Source organism: Stegodyphus dumicola, chromosome 9 (assembly GCF_044657685.1).
Source record: "Stegodyphus dumicola isolate Sdum_Otavi_A_Nest chromosome 9, ASM4465768v1".
Lineage (NCBI taxonomy): Eukaryota > Metazoa > Arthropoda > Arachnida > Araneae > Eresidae > Stegodyphus > Stegodyphus dumicola.
This window is the reverse complement of record NC_140776.1, coordinates 47760572-47784004: the sequence shown is the minus strand read 5'-3', so window position 1 is coordinate 47784004 and position 23433 is coordinate 47760572. Positions and strand designations below refer to the sequence as shown.

The 23433-nt window shown below is 32.4% G+C and overlaps 1 protein-coding gene across 1 annotated transcript in view; it reads right to left on the bottom strand.

The window, feature by feature from the left end:
* Positions 1-23192, bottom strand: part of LOC118193422 (fatty-acid amide hydrolase 2-like) — a 40036-nt gene extending 16844 nt beyond the window's left edge. The window contains exons 1-4 of the mRNA XM_035364511.2: positions 22887-23192; positions 10432-10651; positions 4990-5199; positions 3839-3958 (exon numbers count right to left, since the gene is read on the bottom strand). Of these exons, the coding sequence (XP_035220402.1) occupies positions 3839-3958; positions 4990-5199; positions 10432-10651; positions 22887-23105 (769 nt within the window). The 5' untranslated portion in view covers positions 23106-23192. The remainder of the gene's footprint in view (positions 1-3838; positions 3959-4989; positions 5200-10431; positions 10652-22886) is intronic.
* Between the last annotated feature and the right edge of the window lie 241 nt (positions 23193-23433).

Sequence of the window (23433 nt, the reverse complement as noted above, 5' to 3'; positions counted from 1 at the left end):
TATTGGATTCAAATATTCTAGAAATTCCTTGCCAAACATAAACATTTCCAGTGGTGTTTTGGCTTGATAAGCAGCACATTTGGGTTTCAATTCACTCTTTTCGGTAGTTCTTTATCTACCTACTCCACAATTTTCTCAAACTGACATTTAAAATAAAATGTCTAAAATTACTAATTATGAATAAAAAATGGCTGTATAAGAAAATGTAAGCAATATTATATAATGTTTACTATGAGAAATTATACTAACTTGGAAACAGAAGTAGCAGCCATTTTCCAAATAGCAATGCTTTACTTAGTGATGCTATACAGCCATCTATGATCGACAGTTGAAAGTTCTAATAATATAGAATGAATAAACACAGGAATGGAATCCGTTAAGGCATTTACAGAAGAATAAACAAATTTAAACTTTTGTCTACTAGAGCGGACATGATGCAACAAAAGGTTAAGATATTCCAACAACATTAGTAGTTATTAAGAAGCCTATAGTATTTGATAAAAATGATCAAGCACTTTTACTTTTCGAAAAAAACGTCGAAATTTTGATGCACAGAACGAAATTATAAAAATGGATTTTCTGGAAGTATAGATAGATTTATTTGATCTCTTCGCTGTGAATCTTTTTTTTATAAAATAGAATATTGACCTTAAAATTTAACATCATATCTTTTAGAGCAAGAAAATCATGTCACAAACATATTCTCATTTAAGAGACTGTAAGTTACAAGTGGACGCTGCAAACAAAATTCATCTGAAATAAATATATAAGTTTATAGCATTATTTTGCTTCAAAACAACAACTCACATCTTAAAAAGTTAATTCCTTAAATTCTAAGAGTTTTCTGATAACTGTGTTACTTTAAGGTCTTATTACCATGGCTGTTTCTAGGAAGCATACATAACTAGAAATTCGTAAATTATTTTTTAATCTGCTGCTAGAAAATATTAAAATTTAGTTATACATTTATTAGAAATATTTAATTAAAATGTTGCTTGAATAGTTAATTTATAGCAACTGAATCTTTTTGGTATAATAAAAGGCCATTCATGGTATGAGAGAATTCAAACTGCAAAACTTGTGAGATCATCAAAGTTAGCTTTGTTCAACTGACCTGTGGAATGCAACGCAATATTATCAAAAATATTTAAGTAACTAAAAAGTGTGTGCTCCTTAAACTTGCAGCAGAAACTAATGGAACATATGTTAGTCTAGTAATTACTAAAATAATAAGCCGATATGATGGACATATTTACAAACTTGCAAAGAAAAAATATTCAATACCAATTAAAAACCAGAAGACATCAGCTCTCTTTCTCAAAACTTATCAAAAATTATGTATTTTGTATAATGTTATAAGGTATTTCTACCACCTTCTTAGCATGCCTTCGTGGTGTAGTGGTTCTGCACGCTGGGCCTGTATTCCAGAGGTCGGTGGTTCGATTTCCGGCGAAGGCGTTTACTAATTTTTCATTTCTCCTGCTTCCGAAAATTACCTAATGACTCTACAATGGCGCCCGAACTAAAAGGGGGTTGGATGAGGTTTTTCCACACCCAGGATTTGGCGACTGGGTCTCCTGAAAACTCCAGTCTCCCTTTAAAAATGGGAGTATATAAGATATTTCTCCCACTTTCCTAGCGTACCTTCGTGGTGTAGTGGTTCTGCACGCTAGGCCGGTATTACAGAGGTCTGTGGTTCGATTCCCGCGAAGGCGTTTGCTAATTTTTCATCTCTCTTGCTTCTAAAAAATCCTAAAGTCTCTACAATGTTATATTTGAAAATTAAGAAAGCTAAATTAACATTTTTATTAGAATGGTAAATCTTTAAGATAGAGAAGACCTAAAGAATAACTTACGTAGTTTAATAGCGATAACATGTAAAGCTTACATAGTTTAATAGAAAAATACAGTATAAAAAATTAGGAATGCATGTCCCCAAATGAAATCGTAAGCTGAAGTTTGTTAATGATGTAATTAATCATTAAAAATACACTGATATTCTAATTCGAAAATGATCTTGCACTAGTGCAAGATCTTAACCTGCAAAATAATTCTAAATTCTAGCAAGACAATGGCCGCAAATATTCTGCTATGAATGTGCGATTCTGGTTGTTAGTTAATTGCCTTGAAATGGTAGAAGCAGTTCGACAGGTTTAAAACCTACTTTTAAACCTGTCGACAGCCAAGCAATAGTATATAACATCCCAGGATAAAGTATTTCTTTAAAATAAAAATTTTAATTAGCAATGCAAGTTTCTGGAGATATTAGGATTTTCGGAGCAGGAAACAAGAATAAAGTATACTCTCTTCAAGTTTCTTCTAGTGCTAACCGAATATGTTATCGGTACACCAAAAGAGCATGCATAGGGGCGGTATGCATAGAGCATGCATAGGAGCATGCATAGGGGCGGTAAGAGCATGCATAGGTAACTCCTTATACCTCCCAATTGAATAACTCCTTAAACCCCTCTCATAAAAGGTAACGTGGAAAGCAGAACGAGACCTAGTCGGCTAGATCCAGATAATCCAGCAATTTTAGTCCAGCTGTAGAGCTATAGTGTTCAAAGAAGAAGACTTATGTCTTCTTCAAAAAATCAGCTATGCACTCATTGGGATTCAAAACACACATCTTCGATTGCTCAATTTGGCGTACTACCACTTAGCACCACTAAAGCTCAAGGTAAGAATACGAAATTTTTTGTATAGCAATATAGTTGAATCCAAGCCAAAAAATTTAATCACCTTTTGAAAGCTAATTCTAATTCCAAAAACTGTTAGAAAATTTTTCAAAAGTATATTTTGTGAATTCACTTCATAGTACTCTAGACGTCTGACAATTTTTGTGACAAGATTTTTCCGTGAAAAACAATTAATTGTCGAGTCCTCTATTTTACTCTAGAAACTATTATATAGACATTAGGTATTTTTTGAAAGCAGGAGAGATGAAAAATGAGCAATGCCCTCGTCGGAACTCGAACCATGGGCCTCCCAAACACGCGCCGAGTATGCTGACCACTACACCACGAAGTCATGCTAAGAAAGTCGGGAGAACTGCCTTATATACCCCCCTTTGAAAGGGTGATTGGGGATTAGGTGACCCAGTCGCCAAATCCTCGGGGTGGAGAATCATCATCCACCACCTTTATTAGTTCGGGGGCCACTGTAGGATCATTAGGATTTTTTGAAAGCAGGGAAGATGAAAAATGAGCAATGCCCTCGTCGGGACTCGAACCACTGACCTCTCGAATACGTGCGGAGTGTGCTAACCACTACACCACGGAAGCATGCTGAGAAGGCGGGAGAAATAACTCATCATATATTTGGTAGATATGACAAATGTCTACTTCAAAGAGGGGAGAAATGCGTTTGATTTTACTAAAATTCATTTAAAATTTTTGACAATATTTACTAAATTCAAAAGTATCCAATCATTTTTATGAGACATTATAAACTGAATTCCAAATTCTGGAAGAAAAGGTTACAAAGCTTCTTTCTGAGGAAAAAGAAAAATTGTCAAAACAGCTTAAAGTCTCAAAATTTTGCAGTTTGTTCTTAAATAATATAATGTAGTTTGTTTCAAATGCTGAGATTTAAATTTTACGTTTTCGTTTAATTTTTTAAGAAAATTTATCATTAAAATTTTATCCGTTAAAAATGTTTTTCCAGTTCTGTGTTTTTAATAGCCAGTAAATAGATACAAAATGTTATTTTATTTTCGAGTTAATATGAAAAACTAACATATTTTTATTTTATTTTCGAGTTAATATTTTTATTTAATTTGTTAAGTTCATTAGATTGTACTAAAAAAATAACAAGAAATAAAGGAATTAATTGTTACCTCTGGAAGGTTTGTGGCCGAAAACTCCATTAAAAAATGATGGAATTCTGATGCTGCCGCCAATGTCATTCCCAACACCTACGACAGATCCAGCAGAAGCGAGCAGAGCTCCTTCTCCTCCTACAAATGCAAAAACAATCTGGCAGAAAATATAATTAATGCGTCAGTGAAGTGAATATATATATTTTTTAATCTGATACCTTTGGAATATTCATCAGACACTGTATTTATCGATAAAATTAAGGGAAGGAAAAAAAAGAGAAAGTCTTAGAACATTTTATTCGCGTTACAATGAATTAAATCCTCTCTCATCTGCTTTTACATATTTTTAATCCTCATAGCGTTGAATTATTGGGATTTCATAATGAAATATTAATATACATTAAAATTAAACAGAAGTAAATTATTAGAGAAACATTCATATTGCATTTAAGAACATTTCACAATGAACATTTACTTTTAACACTCTAAATTAGGCTTTACTCTCTGAAAATAAATCAATTATTAGCATTTGTAATCGTAGATAGACACTGAAGGAGGTAATATGTTGTATAGGCTTCTAATTATTAATTAATATTATACGCGCTGATGATTATGTATCCTCCTGTGTATATTGTCACCGAAAGCGTTTCTGCTAAACTAAAACTAACGTTAATTGACATTATTATTTTATAATTTCACTTTTTCAACTTTTTCTAAAGTAGATTAAAAATTGAATAACGTTTTCACTCTGTTTATTTAAGAGAAATTATATTTAGAAACTACAAACACTTTTTAAAACATGCAAATATGCGGTAACTTTTAAAAGCTAAAAAAAAAAAAAAAAAAACATGCTCAAATGCTGTAAACGCGAAAAATAGATTCAATATCGCTTATCATATTTCGAGAAATTTAGAGATTTGTTTTTGTAGATTTACATACTGTTTCGTACATGGTAAAATTAGGCATTAAAATTATTTTGGATATTCATTACAAAAAAATTTTAATGAAATAAATAAATTTACAACAAATTTAAAATTAAGATACTTGGGATTTATTATATGATCTAATCAAGTTAAAAGAACACCGAAGTAAAATATTGATTTCATAACTAGATGATACAATATATGCAAGATATTACAATAAAAGATACATTGATAAAATTTTCATACCACTACTACCACCAGGTGTACGCTTTTGATTATAAGGATTATTCGTCCTTCCATAGACGTTGTTGTAAGCTTCCATCCAGAAACATTGCTCGCTTGTATTTGTCCCAGCAATAGGTATTGCTCCGGCTTTACGAAGTAAAGCTATAGCGTCGGCGTCCTCCTTTGCTCTGGTACCTCGCCGACTCACAACCCCTGATGTGAACAGCATACCTGCAAACCATTACAGCATTTTCATTGTGTTTTGCGTGCTAAAAAACAACAACTAGCTGCCATCATACCCTGTTGGGGCTCAGGGGTTATTTTCAAGATATTTATTAGTCAGTTAAACATTGTAAAATCTGGATTTCCGCATCCATGGATAAGAACTACGATTGTACCAAAGAATTTGGTATGTAAAAAATCTTGATACACATTTTCTTTTCTTTTCTTTTCTTTTTTTTTTTTTTTTGGTTTGCGCAAAGAACTTAGCAAAATTCTTAATTCACGGTAACCTGTATTCTTTTCTCTTTCACTGTACACGAGCGGAAAAACAATGCATTTTCCTTTTTTTGAAATAATTTTAACGAAGTGCGCAAACCACATTTGGCTTTATTATCGCTTATAACGAATATGCCAAATTTCAAAATCCATCAATATATAAGTTCACCTACATCTTGGAAAATTTTAAATAAAGAACTCTAATTTTTGCAGGTATACCTAGAAATACATCTTACTTTAAGGTAATGGTAAAAATGTTATAGGTTATAATTTTAAAATGTTTTTGAAAAATTCATCAAATTTACTAAAAAATACAATTTAAAAAATAAATCAGAAAATATCAGAAAATATATTTGGATTGAACTTAAATTTCAAATTGTGAAAGAAAGAATCATGTAAGTTTAATAAGAAAAGAGATATTGATAAATATATCCCAAATTCAACTAATATTGAGGAGCTAAAACTTTGCGAGCCAGTTTTTTAAAAACTCCTCGTGCGATTTTCACAAAACTTGGTCCTTTGACATAATCTGAGTGATAGAATTGAAATATAGAGAAAGATTTATACGTCATTTCAAAAAACATCCTATTTTGTGTCAGAATACCTATATATTAGAACAATGCTATATATAAATGTAATATATATCCCAAGTCACACTTTCGAGACATCAAAAACGCAAATTGAATTTCGTCAATCGGCCCAGTAGAACGGGAGATATAGAACTGTCCCATTTTTTGTGTACAGAGTCTACATCTCTTTCTCTGTTACAAATGCATATTCATACCAAATTTCATTAAAATCTGTCCATTAGTTTTTCAAAAAATCGATATAATGGGCAAATCTCTTAATTTTGCACATGAGTATATATACATGCTTACGTGCTCTGCCATCCGTTATGCATTTTACACATTCTTCTCATTTTTTGGAGATGAAATATATTGGAACATCCATCCTGCCAGAATCGGTTGTGTGAAACATTTGCGCTTCGGAATGATTTTTCTAATAAAACACGAATTTTGATTTTTAGAAAATTCAATAAAAGCTTCATTTACATAACAATGAGTCCAGATTTGTTTAGGACCAAGTGACATTTTCTCATCTATAATATTAAATACGACAGGTGCTTGGTTTTTCAAGAAAAATTTAAGAAGATATTTTGGGTAGGTCAAATTGTCGGCAAGGTTCCTTTTAGAATTCTCAAGATAATAAAAGCGCAAAGAGTTTCTGAGTCATTATATTCAGAACGAATCATCCAACCTACTCATGTTTGAAGATTACAAATCAAAAGTAGAAAAAAAAATCGCTCTGAAATTTCTGCATTAAATATTCTTCCATTTTGCTAAAAAGTTACACAAATTTTTTACCTAACATAAAACCATAACAGTAACCATATTAAACTTTTCCTTTCCATGATGGAGGAAACATACATGTTTTTTACAAAATCCCTTCTGAGCGCAAATACGATAATATATTAGTTCAGAATATTAACAGGTGTGACGAGTGTAGATTCATTTAGCTCAATTTATTGTTTTCAGAAAATCCTTTCGGGACGTCTGCATTTGCTTTTAGCCAAATAGTGGTATATACTTTTTAATTTTTTTATCACTCCTAATTTGCTAAATATATCAAATTTCATTAAAAAGCGGTAGGTTCCCCTTGCCTAAAAAACAAATAAACAAATAAAAATAAACAAATGCTTACGGGGATATGTTATAATAGGAAACATATTCTAGGAAATATCCTAGGAAAATATATTGTAATGTCTAGTCCCTTGAATTTCATCAAATATGTAGTCCTGGGTAAGTTAAATTAAAACTTGTTTATTTACTAGCTTTTATTATTATTATTATTATATTTTGATAATTGTATATAGTTTATTTTAGGTTTACATGCATAATTAGTACAGGGGAAGTTTTCAATAGGCAAGAGTTTCTAAATTACGTTTGTTTTTCTAAAAAAAATGGTTTTCTATTCTTAATTGACCTTTATTAATATTTTACTTGCTAAATTTCTCAAAATTTCTGCTAGTTTAAATTTCTAACATTTGTTTTTACTTTTGGTTTTGAATTTTACTTTTACCCTTGCCTGTATGGATGACGAAATACGAATTGAGTAATTAAAGAGTTAGGTTTGGAGGCAACTTCCCCTTGAATAAGTATGCCTCCTGCCTGCTCAACAATTATTCACTTATGGAATTTAATTTGGTCTTAGAAATTCCTTAAAAAAATTTTTAGATTAATTTTTGGAATATTATATATTTTTTAATGGTTTTACATACGTGCACTCAATTTACATTACTAAGAAGGCTGGAGAATACTCTATAAGGTATGCTCTTAAAATTTAAATAATATCGTAAATTAGTTTTCAGCAATAATTAATTTTATTTTTATTTTTGCAATTAAAATTTCTTATTTAAATTTTAAATTTATATTAGCTTTATACGAATAGAGAATACTTGTTAAGTTATATATATATATAATATATATATATAATATATATATATATAACTTAATATTCTCTAAAATGTCTCTAAAACCTTTAAAGTCCATATATATATATAATGTATATATAAAAATAAATCAAATAAACAAATAACACAGTGGACTTTAAAGGTTTTAGAGACATTAGATATTTTTTTAAAGCAGGAGAGATGAAAAATGAGCAATGCCTTCGCTGGTACTCGAACCACGGGCTCTCGAATACGTGTCGAGCGTGCTGACTATTACACCACGAAGGCATGCTAAGAAGGCAGAAAAAATACCTTATATGCTACCCCCTTTAAAGGGCGACTGGGGGTTTGGGGACCCAATCGAAAAATCCTGGTGGTGAAGAATCATCGGTAACCACCTTTTTAGTTCGGGCTCCACTGCAGAGACATTAGGTATTTTTTGAAAGCAGGAGAGATGAAAAATGAGCAATACCTTCGTTCGGACTCTCACCACGGACCTCTCGAATACGCGTCGAGCGTGCCGACCACTGCACCACGAAGGCATGCTAAGAAAGCTGGAGAATACTCTATAAGGTAAAAATCTAGCGCTAGCACTGCTAAGATTATAAATTTAAATTTAATTATTTTGTTTTATTTTCCATTATCCCCTAGGAAATGAAAAGATAAAAATATTGTAAAATAAATCTTATTAAAGGTAAATTCTTCAGAAAACTGGGATAAATGTACGGAGAAAATACGTAGTAGAAGTTTTCAATTGTAATGGGATTCATATTAAAAAACTCAAAGTAATACATATAAAAAGAAATTTAATTTTAATGACTGTCGATCTCATAGATGAATGCTGACTTTTCAAGGGGAATTAGTCTTTTACATACATCAATCTATATATAAGACCTTTCTATATATAAGATCTATATATAAAGACCAATTTCTCTTTAAAAAACAGCTTGTATGTATAAGTCTTTTATAAATATAAATTAAATTTTAGATAAAAATAGTCATCTTTTCTAGTCACGTAATGAAATTTGAATAACAAAGCCATTTTAAAGGGAAAAGGAAATATGGCGTTATCGTGATGATCAATTTATTTTCGTATTTTTAATAATAAAGGAAGTATTATTATCAGAATGCTTTTAAATGGTAAAACAGAAAAAAGGAACATATCACTTATTATTATTATTAGTAGTAGTAACTATAATAAATGCAGATGATCAATTAATACTTAAGACTCCTGTATGTAGCAGACTATCCGTTTTTGTTTTCAGAATTTCTTGAGACCTTCATTTTAAGTTAAAAAATCAACAACAAGCCGCGCAATATCATCAACATTAATATTAAAGTAATTTTTTGTGACGCAAAGAAGCACGGATTACCAGATAGCAAACGGTCAACTCAAAGTAACTAAATAATACATAACATAGCAACTCCGAATACTTACACATATGCATAGCATCTTCGAATAATTCAAGCTGTATTACAGAACTGTAATATGTCCAATAAAATTAGTGAATAGCTTGATTCTGATAATAAAAGTAATAGCGAACTTTCTTGCACAGTAGAGTGAAATTTCCTTCTCCTAATTTCAGGTCATGGTACATACGAGCCAGTTTTCCTTAGAAAGTCCTCCACGAAGGCAAAGTTCGTAACATTTATTACATAATTGCTATTATTAACACGAAGGCAAAGTTAAAAACATTTATTATATAATTGCTATTATGAACAATCTCGAGCATTCTGTTCAGCGTTTTTTCAATGTTTTCCCTTAGCATATAGGATTATCTATAAGTATGAAAACCATCAGTATAATCACTGAACTTTGACAAACATTGTACTGAAATGATGTAATATTTTCATCAATTTTTATTGCATTCCAATGTATAACATACATGTAATACATCATTTTAATTTATCATATTGTACTATTATTTCCACTAACTTGTACTGCATTTCGAGCCTCAAAATTTAAGACAATAAATGGTTTTCAAAGAAAATTATTCAAAATGGCTTTTTGAACTTTTATTAGCTTCAGTATTGCTCATCCTGAAAAACCTTTTTCAAAAATAGTTTGAAATCAATCTATGAAACAACCCGTGTTTCATAATACAAGGACGTAAATTTGACTAAACCATGGTAAACACGCATCTTAATTTGGCCGTCATATTGAGGAAATTTGGTCATTACTTACCTAATTCATTGCTCAACTACTAACTTGCTCTGATTTAGGAATGAACATTATACTGTTTTATTTTCTGTGATATATATATATATGGAAATAGTTGATTATAGAATTATTAATAAACAGGAATATATATTATAGAATTATATATATTCCTGTTTATTTTCTCAACACATCGACCTAACACATTCATATGACAGCCAGCGAATGTTTTAAAACTTAACCCTTGCAATTTTTCAAAATTAAAAAAAGTACAATGCTCTTTAATAACTTTATCTCGCATAATATCGAATAGGAACAATACGCAAAGATATGGCAAAATGATTTATGGAATATTTACCTTTTACGCTAATAGCTTCTTTCACACTAAGAGGCACTCCGAGGAGTGGGAATTCTTCTTCTAGTTCTTGTTCCGTTTTTTCGCCGGAACTGACCAGCACGTCCACGAAGGCAGCATCTTCCAAGGCTTCGGCGTACCTTTCATCAACAACTGCATTAATGATAGGATTGACCTCCTCAATCCGATGAATGAAAGTTCGAACTACACTGAGGCAACTCACCTATAAGTTAAAGAAAAAAGTCAGATATTATTTATTCCGCCAATGTACGGATTTTAGTAAAATTTTCAAGTTCGAAAGAGGACTCTTGGAAAGGAAAAATTGCAAAATATTTGCCTTTGTCACGATAAATTTAGTTTGATCTCTTGCCAAAGACAGATAGCTTGGCAAGATGTAAAATATTTCAGAGGTCCTTTGGCAAATTTTCTGCTAATGCAATGATAAAAGTCTTTTTATATATTTTCTTAATATCAATAAGGAAATTTTGGCTATTTCTCTATCCAAAGAGTTATATATTCTCTTTATTATTATCTGCTAATTAGTGTGAAGATGCTTATAGTTTCACTAATCATAATGCGGAAAAGTAGATGATCATTAAAGTTTTATCAGTTGGAAATGTAAATGCATGTGAAATGATGACGATTAGGGGGAAAGGGAAGTAATTATTCAAAAAGGCAACAGACAGCAATAATTTTAGAATGTTAAGTCTGTGTATTCCACAAAAAAGTCTCTAAAAAAATTATATGTCATTCAATTAATCAAAATTGCCTGCTAGAAAAAAGCATTTTGGTTTATCTTTGCTTGAAAAATTTTCGAGTAAAATTTAAGAAAGATTTCAGTATTTTAAGGAATATGAACTGATACTAAAAATGAATTATGGAAATGTACTTATACATCTGATTATGAAATAGCAGAAATTAAACATGTGCATATGTGAAGAGCAGTACAAGAAACAGTTACAGGTTTTTTTAAATTGGATTAAAAATTCCGCCACACCAGATGTTGGCACTACGCCGCCAATCCAACATTAGAGCCAGGACCAGGAGTTCAACTCCTGTGTCCTCCCACCTTGGAGAGGATTGACACCAGCTGCCATATGGCAGCGCTGTTCGTCAAATTGCTACATGCCAGTCGCTGGGGCTGCCCATCGTTCAAGGACATTACGCAGCGTACCCATTCAATAAGACTGGAGCCCACAGAGGCCGAGAGGTAAAGTCGCTGAATACTGGTAATTCGGTCCGAGGTTAGAACCCCGCGAACGGGCTAGCTGTATGGGCATTTTCGTGAGTTTTCCCATGTGTAACGTGTAAAAGAGCTAGTTTCCCTCAGAAAGTCCTCCACGAAGGCATCCCTCAGGCAGATATCCTTCGAGGCTACCGTAATCACAAAAACAAAACAAACAATAAGATTGGAGGGCTCATCAGTTGCCGAGCGTAAAAGTAGCTTAAAACTGGTAGATAGACACGAGTTTAAATCCCACCGAACGGGCTTGTTGAATGGGCGTCTTCGTGATTTTCCCTATGTGTAAAGTAGTTATGAGCCAGTTCCTCCTTCGAATGTCCATACATGAAGGCATCCTTTGGCAAATAACCTCGTGTATTTTACCATAATAACCAAATCAGTAAGACTGTAAACATACCTAAGCATTGCTCCATATTAATGGTGTGTTTAAAAGTATATAAAGGAACGTGAATGTAAGGAGTTATACCTAATTTTGAAAGACTAAAATAAAATGGAATATTATGAAGACAATTAAAGATGAATTTTTCAGAACAAAACTATCATTTAAAGGCAGTAACTGACCTGAATGGGAGTAATAAGATGCAAAAAGAGGATTTACAAAAAATGCTGCAATAACGAAATTGACGGTATTAATGTTTATGAAGGTAAGTGTCGAACATTTCGGAAAGGTGCTTCGATATTTAGCCGCGCTTAAAGTACTATAATTATTATTTGAAAAATTATAAAAATTAATTTAAATAATGCAACAATTTCTTTTTGATATCAAAAGCGAAAAAAAAGAAAAACGTTTTGTTTCATAAATTGCTTCAAAACTTGGTTATCAAGGTTCAAGGAAAGTGTATTTTTTAATTATTTTCAAAAATGAATCTACAGCAGGGGTGTGGCAAAACGCGTCCTGCTAGCTGAATGCCGCTGTTTTAATTGCTTAATCTGGTGTAATGAAGTCCTCTGCAAAGATATTTTCATTTTTTTCCTACCAGATTTTGAATGCAAACTTACAGAAACCAGCAGCATGAATGCGCATCTATTTTTGCAGTGCATATCCGCATTTAGTCCCTGAACGCTGGTAGTTCGGTCCCAGGCTTGAATCCCGCGAACGGGCTGGCTGCATGGCTGCATGGGCGTTTTCGTGGTTTTTTTTCCTCATGTGTAACGTGTTAATACGAGCCTGTTTCCTTTAGAAAGTCCTCCACGAAAGCATCCCTTCTTTCCGTGTAGAGCCTTAGGACGGAACACGTAAATAATAGTACATGCTCATTTATACGCATGGCTATACTAGACGTCAACCTCAGCTAAGAACATTATTTATGCTATAAAGCATGTGCATCCGTCTGAGAATATAGTTTTATCATTTCTAGGAGCTTTAAATTAGAAATTAAGTAAAGAAATATGAATATTGTTGAGATAAAAACACTGATCAGAAAAGGGAGCTTAGGGAAAAGACATATCATTTCTAAATATTTAAAAATGAAATAGTGCACATGTCAGTTGTTAGATGACAATAAGAACAGATCCCATTTTTGACGTATTTGGCGAAATGTATGAAAATAAAAATGTACGTCAAGCTATAAATTTATAACGATGCATTTTTAGCCAAAAGGGCCCAGAAGGGCTATTTTTTTCGTTTCAGGATTTTGCGTCGCCCACAATAAAACAGCGTTTCATTTTTCAAATTGTTGCCGCCAAATATTAAAACCCTGCATTATATTTAAAGAAATTGAATAATGAAGAGTCCGCATGAATGTTTGAATGTTTCTCGCATTGTGAAAAAGAGCCATCAAATTTTGAATCCTCCACCCGAATACGGGGATCTGGAAGCCCAAATTTGGAATTTGGAATTTGTTTTATTATCTGTTTCATATTTTGTAAAACTTTAAGGAATTTTTGATTAAGAAACTCAACGTTTTCAAAGGAAGCAATGGCAACATTGTACGAAAAAAAAAATTATCTCTAGGGCACGAGACTGTGTATCGAAAATTTTAAAGATTTACTCTTTTTAAATGTTTTGTGATGTTGCTGTTGAATTGAACTTTATAGTTTAAGTGCGAAGAACATGATATTTAATAAATAAAGGTAACACACAAAACGTTAAAATAAACATCCCGTTAAAAATAATATAAAATCTGAAAGCTTTCTTCTTATTATTATTTTTATTTTTTGCTTCGTAGTCCTCGAAACTTATTGCATGTTATATTTCATTGATTGACCCGCATGCAGTGCCACCATAATATCTTATTTACTATCTGGGGTTTATTTAAAGTAAAAAAAATGAAATGCTATTTTAAATCGCATTTTTTTTTACTATTATGTTTATCAGGAAAGGATGTTGCTTTTTGCCCATTGCCTCGTGGCAAACAATACGGGCATCGCCAAAAGCACCATTGCACTTTGCAACGGCTCTACCCGCACGATGTCTTTTTTCCTTGTGATTAAATCTGCTTGCCCACCGCTAATCTGTATTGTGTACTGAGAATACGGCAAAGCACACTAGGGCTATCTGCCTAAGGGGAGGGATGCCTTCGTGGAGGACTTTCTAAGGAAAACTGGCTCGTATACACGTTACACATGGGGAAAACCACGAAAATGCCTATGCAGCCAGCCCGTTCGCGGGATTCGAACCTCGGACCGAACTACCAGTGTGCAGCGATTTTACCGCTAATCTGTAAGATAGGAAGAGTATTAAATAGCCTCTTTGAAATGAATGATCTACTGTGTTCTAATAAAAACCAAAAGTAGACAATTTTGCATTTGATAGCATATTTATTGGCTGAGGAGAAGAGAAAGAAAAACACAATTAAAAAATCAGCTCAATTTTCAGATTCATCATATATTTTCCAAATACACTCTTTTGCAAAAAAAATCAAAGCACCATGAAGGAAGTGGTTGTTTTTGATGAAGCTGAGTATATATATATATATAGCTCATACAGAAAAAATAAAATGATTAAAAAATCAAGGTCATAGCACCTGTTCACGGCTGACAATCATCCATTGAGTGTTCAAATTAGTAGTTGGTCGAACCACCCCTGGCGGCAATGCATGCTTGAATTCCTCGAGTGGTAGAAGTTCCTAATGTCAGAGTCCAGATATGCGAACGGTATGTGGCCTGGCATTATCTTGTTGGAAAATGGCCCCAGGATGACGTGGCATGAAGGGTAATGCAACCGGCCACAGGATGGTACCAACATATCGTTGAGCTGTTAAAGATGTACGTACGGAGGATGACTAAAGATGACCTGCTATCATAAGAAATAGCGCCCCACATCACATATCACACACCATCACACCAGGGGTTATGGCTGTATGTCTTTGTAAAACAAAGGCTGATTGGGATCACTGGCCTTGTCCTCTCCAGAAAGGATTACGGTGGTCATCTGCTTCAAGAGTAAAGCGGGATTCATCGCTGAACGCTATACGATGCCAGTCTGATGGCAGCCTTGATGATTGGCTGCGACACCTCTCCAGACAACTTCACCGATGTTGTGGGGTCAAAGGTTAAGACGTCTAAAAGGCCTCTGTGAGCGTAACCTTGCATCAGACAAACACCGTGAGATGGTGGCCGGTACCACGGGAAGTATAGACGTGGCTGTAGTGCGTTGAATAGTCGACAATCATACCTTTGGAGCGGTTCGGGCCTGGCGAACAATCATCCTATCTTGCCTCGCATTTGTGCTCCTTGGCCTTCCAGAGTCTTCATTTCGTCGGCAATTTCCTTGTAGCAACCATTGCTGCCAACATCTTTGTACAGCAGCGTCTATACGCTGAAGGTGGTGGCTTATTGCTCCGTATGGCCACCTAGCTTCCTGCAGCCCTACATTGCGACCACGTTCTAAATCGTTTAGTTGTCTTTAAGGCCTTCGATATCGTCGTAATGGCATCGTTAGTTGCTTCTTTACGGAATTACAATGGCAGCAACAAAAAAAGATAAATTTTCTGCTTCTGTTACTAGTTTTATACTTTGCGAATTGCGCACTAGAAATGCGCGCTATAACCGCAATTCCAGTTCATTTGCCTTGAAACTTTGATCGTTCGCATGTTCGATCAAGATGTTTTTGCACACCAAATTTCGTGACGATCGCAAAAGTCCTTGTTGCTTCGATTTTTTTGCAAAAGAGTATATATTGGCCTCTTTGTGATGAATGGTGTGTTGTGTTCGAATGAAAACAAAAAGCAGACATTTTTTTTTATTTGATAACAAATTTATTGGCAGAAAGGAAGAAAGAAAGAAAGAAAAATGCAGTCGAACGAGCAGCTTAATTTTAGATTCATTATACGTTTTTCGACTCTATTTCAAAATTAATGGGCAATTTCAAACATTAAATTTCTCTCTATTTTAATTTAGTACAATAAAAAAATTATAACGCAAAATTTAAAACCAAATAAATTTAAGTAAATTTCTTAGTTATGATTTTTTTCTTCGATATGTATTCATTATTTGAACAATTAAAGAAAGATTTTTTATCATTAATATATTTACTGTCTCTTTATTTAAATACTTCTATAATAATAGTTGTATATTTCACTGAAAAAGGACATAAAAAAGCAAAATATTATAAAATATTATTAATTTTTGTTTTTTTTTTTTCAATATTCACCTCAACAAAATAAAATTAAAATTAATAATATGTAATATAATTCTAGAAATATTAAAAAATATAGAGCATTTTTCTTTTTTTTTTTTTTTTTAATAAAAACTCAAAAGCAACCTTGTGAAATTTAAAACTTAATTTAAGTATCCATAAAAAATATTGCATATCAAGAAAACTGCATTTTACTTTATATTAAAAATTCCATAATATACGAAATATTTGCACTGGAAATAGAACAGCATACCAGGTCGAACGGTGTAGTATCAGTACTTCAGCTCCAATCCAATAAAAAAATATGTAATAAAAAAATCCAGTGCAGGAAGCAGTAAAATGCAGCAAATAATCTTCCAAATGCAGTAACAAAGCACGTATAGCAGTTAGATAGGGAATATGAATCACCTGAAGAATATAGCACCGTAAATTTCAAACTAGCGTGCTCACTTCAAGTTCACAGCCCTAAGTGATTTCAAATTTTTCAGCAGTAGTTGAGTTTATAGTTTGAATTTTATAGGCATTAAAAATACTGATTTCATACATTGAGAATTGCAGGAATTGATGGGAAATATATCTAATTTCAAAAGAGAACAAGTTCTTCACTCTTGTCTGGCTAGTGTGTCTTATCTTATCATCTATTTAGTATGCATAGATAGGGTCATAATATCTAGGTTCATGATATACTTAAAAAGAATTTCATCTGAGGTAAGAGGAAGTTAACTGAAAATTATATTACAATTTTTAGAATAATTGTATCAAAAATAACATAAAATAATCATAAGTCAACATTACTCTGAATTCAAACATTTCTACGAAAGTTACCCATAAAAAATTTCACAGAATCAATATGCAGGGCAGGAGAGCAGCATAAGATCCTCTACCAACTAGCGCACATGCTAAACGCTAGTTTCACTACTGTCAGAAGCGCAAAAGCTGTGTGCTACATAATACAAAATATGTATTATTCGGGATAAATCTATATTCAGTGATTTTTGAATTATAAAAGAGTTCATATAGAGAGAACTCCTTCAGAGGCTTATCATCCGTACTGAATTGCATTCTGAGTAAAAAATGGAAATGGTCTGATGACGGTATGGGACGCAATATCGTCCGTGTCTTTCTGAGCATTTCGGATTTTTTCGGATTATTCTTGACAGTCGCTTCACTGTCGAGTACAATGCATTTTAGTGGGCTAAATTCATCCATATCCTGCCGAGATCCGTGATCTCAAAGGATCTTTAACAGGGTATAAGGTATTTCTCCCGCCTTCTTAGCGTGCCTTCGTGGTGTAGTGGTCTGCATGCTGGGCGCGTATTCCAGAGGTCCGTGTTTCAATTCCCAACAAAGGCGTTGCTCATAACTATGTATTGTAGAATTCAATTATCGTTCTTTGTTTTCCACAGAAATTAAGTATTAAAGCTTCCATAGAAGTTTCTTTTTTTTTCTGAATTTTATATAAACCCTCTCCTTTCTTTCTATCTAACAAGAAAAGGAACCGAGGTTATCTGAATTTAGGTAGAAGATAAGATTTTTGTCGCAAACGAATGAAATACAAAGAAGGTTCTTCTGATATTTGGTTCAAATTGTGTGATAAATATATCCAAAATAACCTCATTAGGCCTCAGAATCCTAACATCAAAAAATACAGTCTCAAAATTCGCACAGGAAAAATTGATTTTACTTAAATGTAAAAAACAAAGCCCTGATCATTTTTCAGCAGTTTAATTGGTTGTCGAACAATGTTTACTTTTAATGAAAAGGAATTTTTCATTTGTTGTTACGACAGCCATAATGGAGGAATTTTTACCTGAGTCTGTAAAATATGTTTGTACTTTTAAATACTGAATGACTAGTTAAGATTACATTGTTTAAAAAGTACTATAAGTACGCTTTAACTTTGAAGGGTTAATTAACATCTGAGTAATCGTATGAGACTAACAGATTTTCTGCTTTGTAACTAAAAGGATCAAAAAGTAAAAATTCAAAATAAAGCTATTTATCAACTCATAGTTAAACAACTGAAAATTTAAGGGAAGCTAAACTGTGCTATCTTGCGGATAACTAAAATCCGCGTTCAGTTTCGAATCAATTATAGTGTGCAAAATCAACATTCCTAACCCAAATCTTTTTTTTTTTTTCCCCTTTATTTAAATTCTAACAAAACATTCGCGGTTTGCAGAAACGTAACCATCAAATTAAGTTACAATAACAGGGTAACTAAAACAGAATGATGGGCAGCAGTGCTGCCGAGTACTGTCTGAGAAACTCGAAGTTTTATTTATACTTCACTAACTGGATTAACTTATAAGGCATTTCTCCCGCCTTCTTAGCATGCCTTCGTGATGTAGTAGTCAGCACACTCGGCGCGAATTCGAGAGGTCCGTGGTTCGAGTTCCGGCGAGCTCATTTTTCATCTATCCTGCTTCGAAATAAGATAATGTCTCTACTGTGGCGACCGAACTAAAAAAAGGTAGTTGATGACCGTTCTCCACCACCAGGATTTGGCGATTGGGTCCCCTAATTTCCAGTCGCCCTTTAAAAGGGGGAGTATATTATTTAAAAAGGGTGTACATTTCTCCCGCCTTCTTAGCATGCCTTCGTGATGTAGTGGTCAGCACATTTGACGCGTAGTTCAGAGGTCCGTGGTTCGAGTTCCGGCGAGGGCATTGCTTCTTTTTTCATATCTCCTGCTACAAATTAACCTAATATCTCTACAAACTGATATAAAAAAAACCTTACAAATTAACTTTGAAATAAAAAAGGCTGAACTTTGGACTTATTTCTTTCTATGAGGACATCTTTCGCTTTTAATACTGACATTAAAGCGCAGAAATTTCTACACTGCAATAATGAAAATGATATGAAACTCTCACCTAGAATATGAAACTAGGATTAAATCTTTATAAATAATCTATAGTATTTTTGCAATACAGTGTTCTCATAATCTCGGAATTACTCAGAAGTTCAAATATTTTTTAACAAATTCCCTTCCTTTTGCTTCTAGTGTTAAAGAGTTAAATGTACGTTATTTTCTTGCAATTTAATTTAGATTGGTCTTAATCGCTACGAAATATTTCTTTTGAGTATTCAGCTTAAATATGGAGTAACTAAATGTCTTATGCCGAAAAACTATATGCTTGATATAATTTCATAAAGAGAACTGTCATGAAAAATTCTCAAATACAGCTATTTTGCAAATAACGAACGAAGAATTGCCATACGACATGCGAGGAACAAACGAATTACCCTCTGACATACCACAAGCAAACGATTTAGCCTATGACACTAAGAAGCAAAATAATTAACCTTTGATATTGCTAAACAAAGGATTACCCTCTGATATGTGAGAAACAAATCATAGTATTACATTATATTCCATTAATTATCTTCTTATTTAATTAAAAAAAGCAATTTTTTTAACTGCAGAATTACAGAAGATATATAGTAATGTAGAAAAAACATATTTTCCGTTCCTTCAGATCCGTTCAGATCGAACATTTAAAAAAAATAATCTTTGCATTTTAAATGTTAATTAAGAGGCCCGAAAATCGTTCTAAAAGCGTTTAAATACCCTCTATAAACACAAACTGCATATTTAGCAGCCAGATTTAAATTAACAAGGCTAAGGAATATGATTTCTTTAGCAGACTTTTACTTCTCCATCATTCTGCGTATTACTTTATACAGTGGCTCCCAAAAGTGTTCGTACACTTATAATTTCCATTGAAATAGGGCTCTATACATTAATTAAAAGTAAACTTTCTGAATTAGATTTTAATAATAAGATCTATAATCTATTCGTAACAAAATTACATGAAATATTTTTAAAATATAGCGAAACTTTATTTTTAAGAAATTAATAATCAAAAAAATTACAAACATTTTATCTCAAAAAAGTTTTCGCACACTAAAATATTATTGGATAAAATCAAAATTAGAATTATTGTTTGCCGCTTTTTTTAATTTTTGCATCGTGGTGGCATTTAAAAAAATCGTTTGCTTTAATTTTTTATTGTTTACTTCATAATATTCTATTTATTATTGAAAAATAGGTGGCAGTCGTAAATAAATTACAAACAGCATTCGAAAATTGATAATTTTTCGCCATAGTAGTGGTAAATCAATTCGAAATATCGCTAAATTAGTTAATTTATCCCATTCTACAGTGCAGTATGTGATAAAACGCTTTAAAGAAGAAAATGGGATTGAAAACAAGGTAACGAAAGGTCGACCGAGAAAGTTAACTAAACGTGATGAGAGATTTATTATTAGAAAATATGTGAAAACCCCACGTTTGAGTGCTGTAAAAGTTTCTGCAGAATTTAATGCAAAGTTTTTTACTTCAATTTCACCTGAAACTGTTCGACGAGTTCTCGGAGAAGCTGGATTACGTGGGCATTCTGCCCGTAAAATTTTTTTGTTAGTGAGAAAAACAGAAAGCTTAGGCTTTCATTCGCCAAATCAATGATAAATACACCCGAAACGTACTGGAATAATGTCCTATTTGCTTACGAAAGCAAATTTAACATTTTTGGTTCCCATGGTCGAATAACTACATGGAGAAGAAAAAATGAGGAACTTCATTCTAAGAACTTAGTTGGAATAGTTAAGATAACGGTGGAGGTGTTCTTGTGTGGGGGTTCATGGCAGCATCAGGACTAGGTAATTTGGTATTTATTGATGGCAGAATGAATCATTTTCTTTATTTAAATATTTTAAGAGACAATTTAAAATTATCAGCCCAAAATTTGGGTATTGGAAACAACTTTATTTTTAATCATGATAACGATCCTAAGCATAGAACTCTCAACGTTCGCCTATGATGTCTCTGTAATTGTCCACAGGTTTTTGAAAACACCACCTCAGTCGCCAAATTTAAACCCGATAGAACACATTTGGAAAGAACTGGAGGGTAGAGTACGAAAACACGACATCAAAACGAAAAGCGAACTCAAAACAGTCATTATGGAAGAATGGATGAACATTGATACAGAAATTACAAAAAAACTAGTAAAATCTATTCCTAAACATTTGAAAGCTGTTGTGGATGCTAAAGGATATCCTACTAAATATTACTTTAACGAAAAATGGAAATGTTTACTAATATGTCAAGATTTTTTTAAATGTACGAAGACCTTTGTGAGATAAAATGTTTGTCATTTTTTGATTATTAGTTTCTTAAAAATAAAGTCTCGCTATATTTTAAAAATATTTCATGTAATTTTGTTACGAATATATTATAGATCTTATTATTAAAATCTCATTCAGAAAGTTTACTTTTAATTAATGGATAGAGCCCTATTTGAATGAAAATCACAAGTGTACGAACACTTTTGGGAGCCACTGTATACTCACTGCAATTCATTACACATAAAATGGCGACAACTTTGCCAATAAACCAGAAATTGTATTTGAGTTTAATATTTATTTACAATGCAAAAATTATTTCATTACAGCAAAACCCGCTTAAGAAATTTTTCAAGCTATCAAAATAAAAAAAATTAAAAAACTTCTTAAATAGGCGTGTCATTTTTCACAATTATTCACAAAGAACTTTCGAATGAAATAATAAATTTATAACTTTATCAATTGTTTTGAAATTAAATTTATTTATTTTATTTTAAAATTGAATTTCAATAATTTATATTAAATCACTAATTTAAAACCTATTTTTTCTTTATTTAAAAAAAATATATTAGGATTTACTCAGATTATTCTATTTAAATTTGTAACATAGAACTTGGACTTTTTCACGGATTTCTTATGTTTTTCTCTAAATCTTTCGTTAATTATATTTTTGTTCGGTAATTAAAAACATTTACCAATTAATTTAATAAAAGTATTATCTAATGTCTCAGAAATGGATGACACTGTTTTAAAAATTCAACAAATAGTTTTTCTTTTTTCCTATTCTAAATGATTTTTTTTCATATGATTATTTTTCATAAGAAAAGCAAAAGAAAATGGACCGAACTTGTCCTTCTCATGATCTCAAATGGCTAATCTCTATAATCATTATGATGACAGACATGTTTGTCATTTAAGAGATGTTGTCATGAGTAGGAAAAAGGCATCTTTTATTCTAAAAACAACATCTATGAATTTCGTTTCTAGTTCAAACTATGAAAATAAATGCATTCCATGAGAATGTTTTAAAAAACATAAAGAAAAGGAACTGATTTTCTAAGAAAGGAAACTTTGAAACGAATAACTTTGAACGAATTTCTTAAGCGAGGTGAGAAAATTCCACATTATCGATATAGGAAAATATTCGGGGCTTTATGGAATAAATTTAAGCGGGAAAACTCCTTTAAAAAATTTTACTGTACACAATAACATTTGCAACACAATATATTAAATATACACATCAATACATCGTATTAATATCAATAGCTGGTACTTGTTCAAACTATGCTTGACATTTCAGAGTCACATCACTGATATAATATGCAGCTGCAAGTACGTATAAAGATAAAAATATTTTTCATTTTATATTTTAAAGAATAATAGAAAGGAATCTAGACAGAACACAGCTAAATGTTTATCAATCGACACAGCATGTATTTGCAGTCGGATTCGTGTAAACTTTTATGATTTCTCGATTATACTAAAACATAAAAATTGTTGACTTACTTGTCTCTTTCTGATTTTCGCAGCTAATCCTAATGCTGAATCAAGAAGCAGTGGATTTTGTACCGGTGGTAAAGCAGACGACTTTCTACCGAATATATTTATCCAGTCGAATATTTTATCCGCGAAAGAGCCTATTAACCATCGATAAACATACAATATGATTGAAATTAACCATTTTTTGGGGGGCTTTTTTAAAATCTTAGACAAATAAAATGACATAACTCAATAGTAATTCTGAGTGTCAAGAGCTGTTTGTAGTTACTGTCATACTCTAAAATGTGCCGCTAATCTGTTTCTGCTCGAAGGTGTTTTGATCACGTGGCGTTGTGCCTCCGGTCCTTCATCTCGGGCTAAGGACCGTGAAGTTCAAAAACTGATACAGGGACCGTACTAAAATTGAATTTCTGTCATGTATTCACTTTTAAGATTTTCTAGCTGTAAGCGAGGGAGAATGAAAAATAAAACTTGTACATAAGCTTTTGCTCTGATTACCATGAGTTTGGCGAGGAGGGAAATGTATGGTAAATGGAAACTTGCACGAAGAATT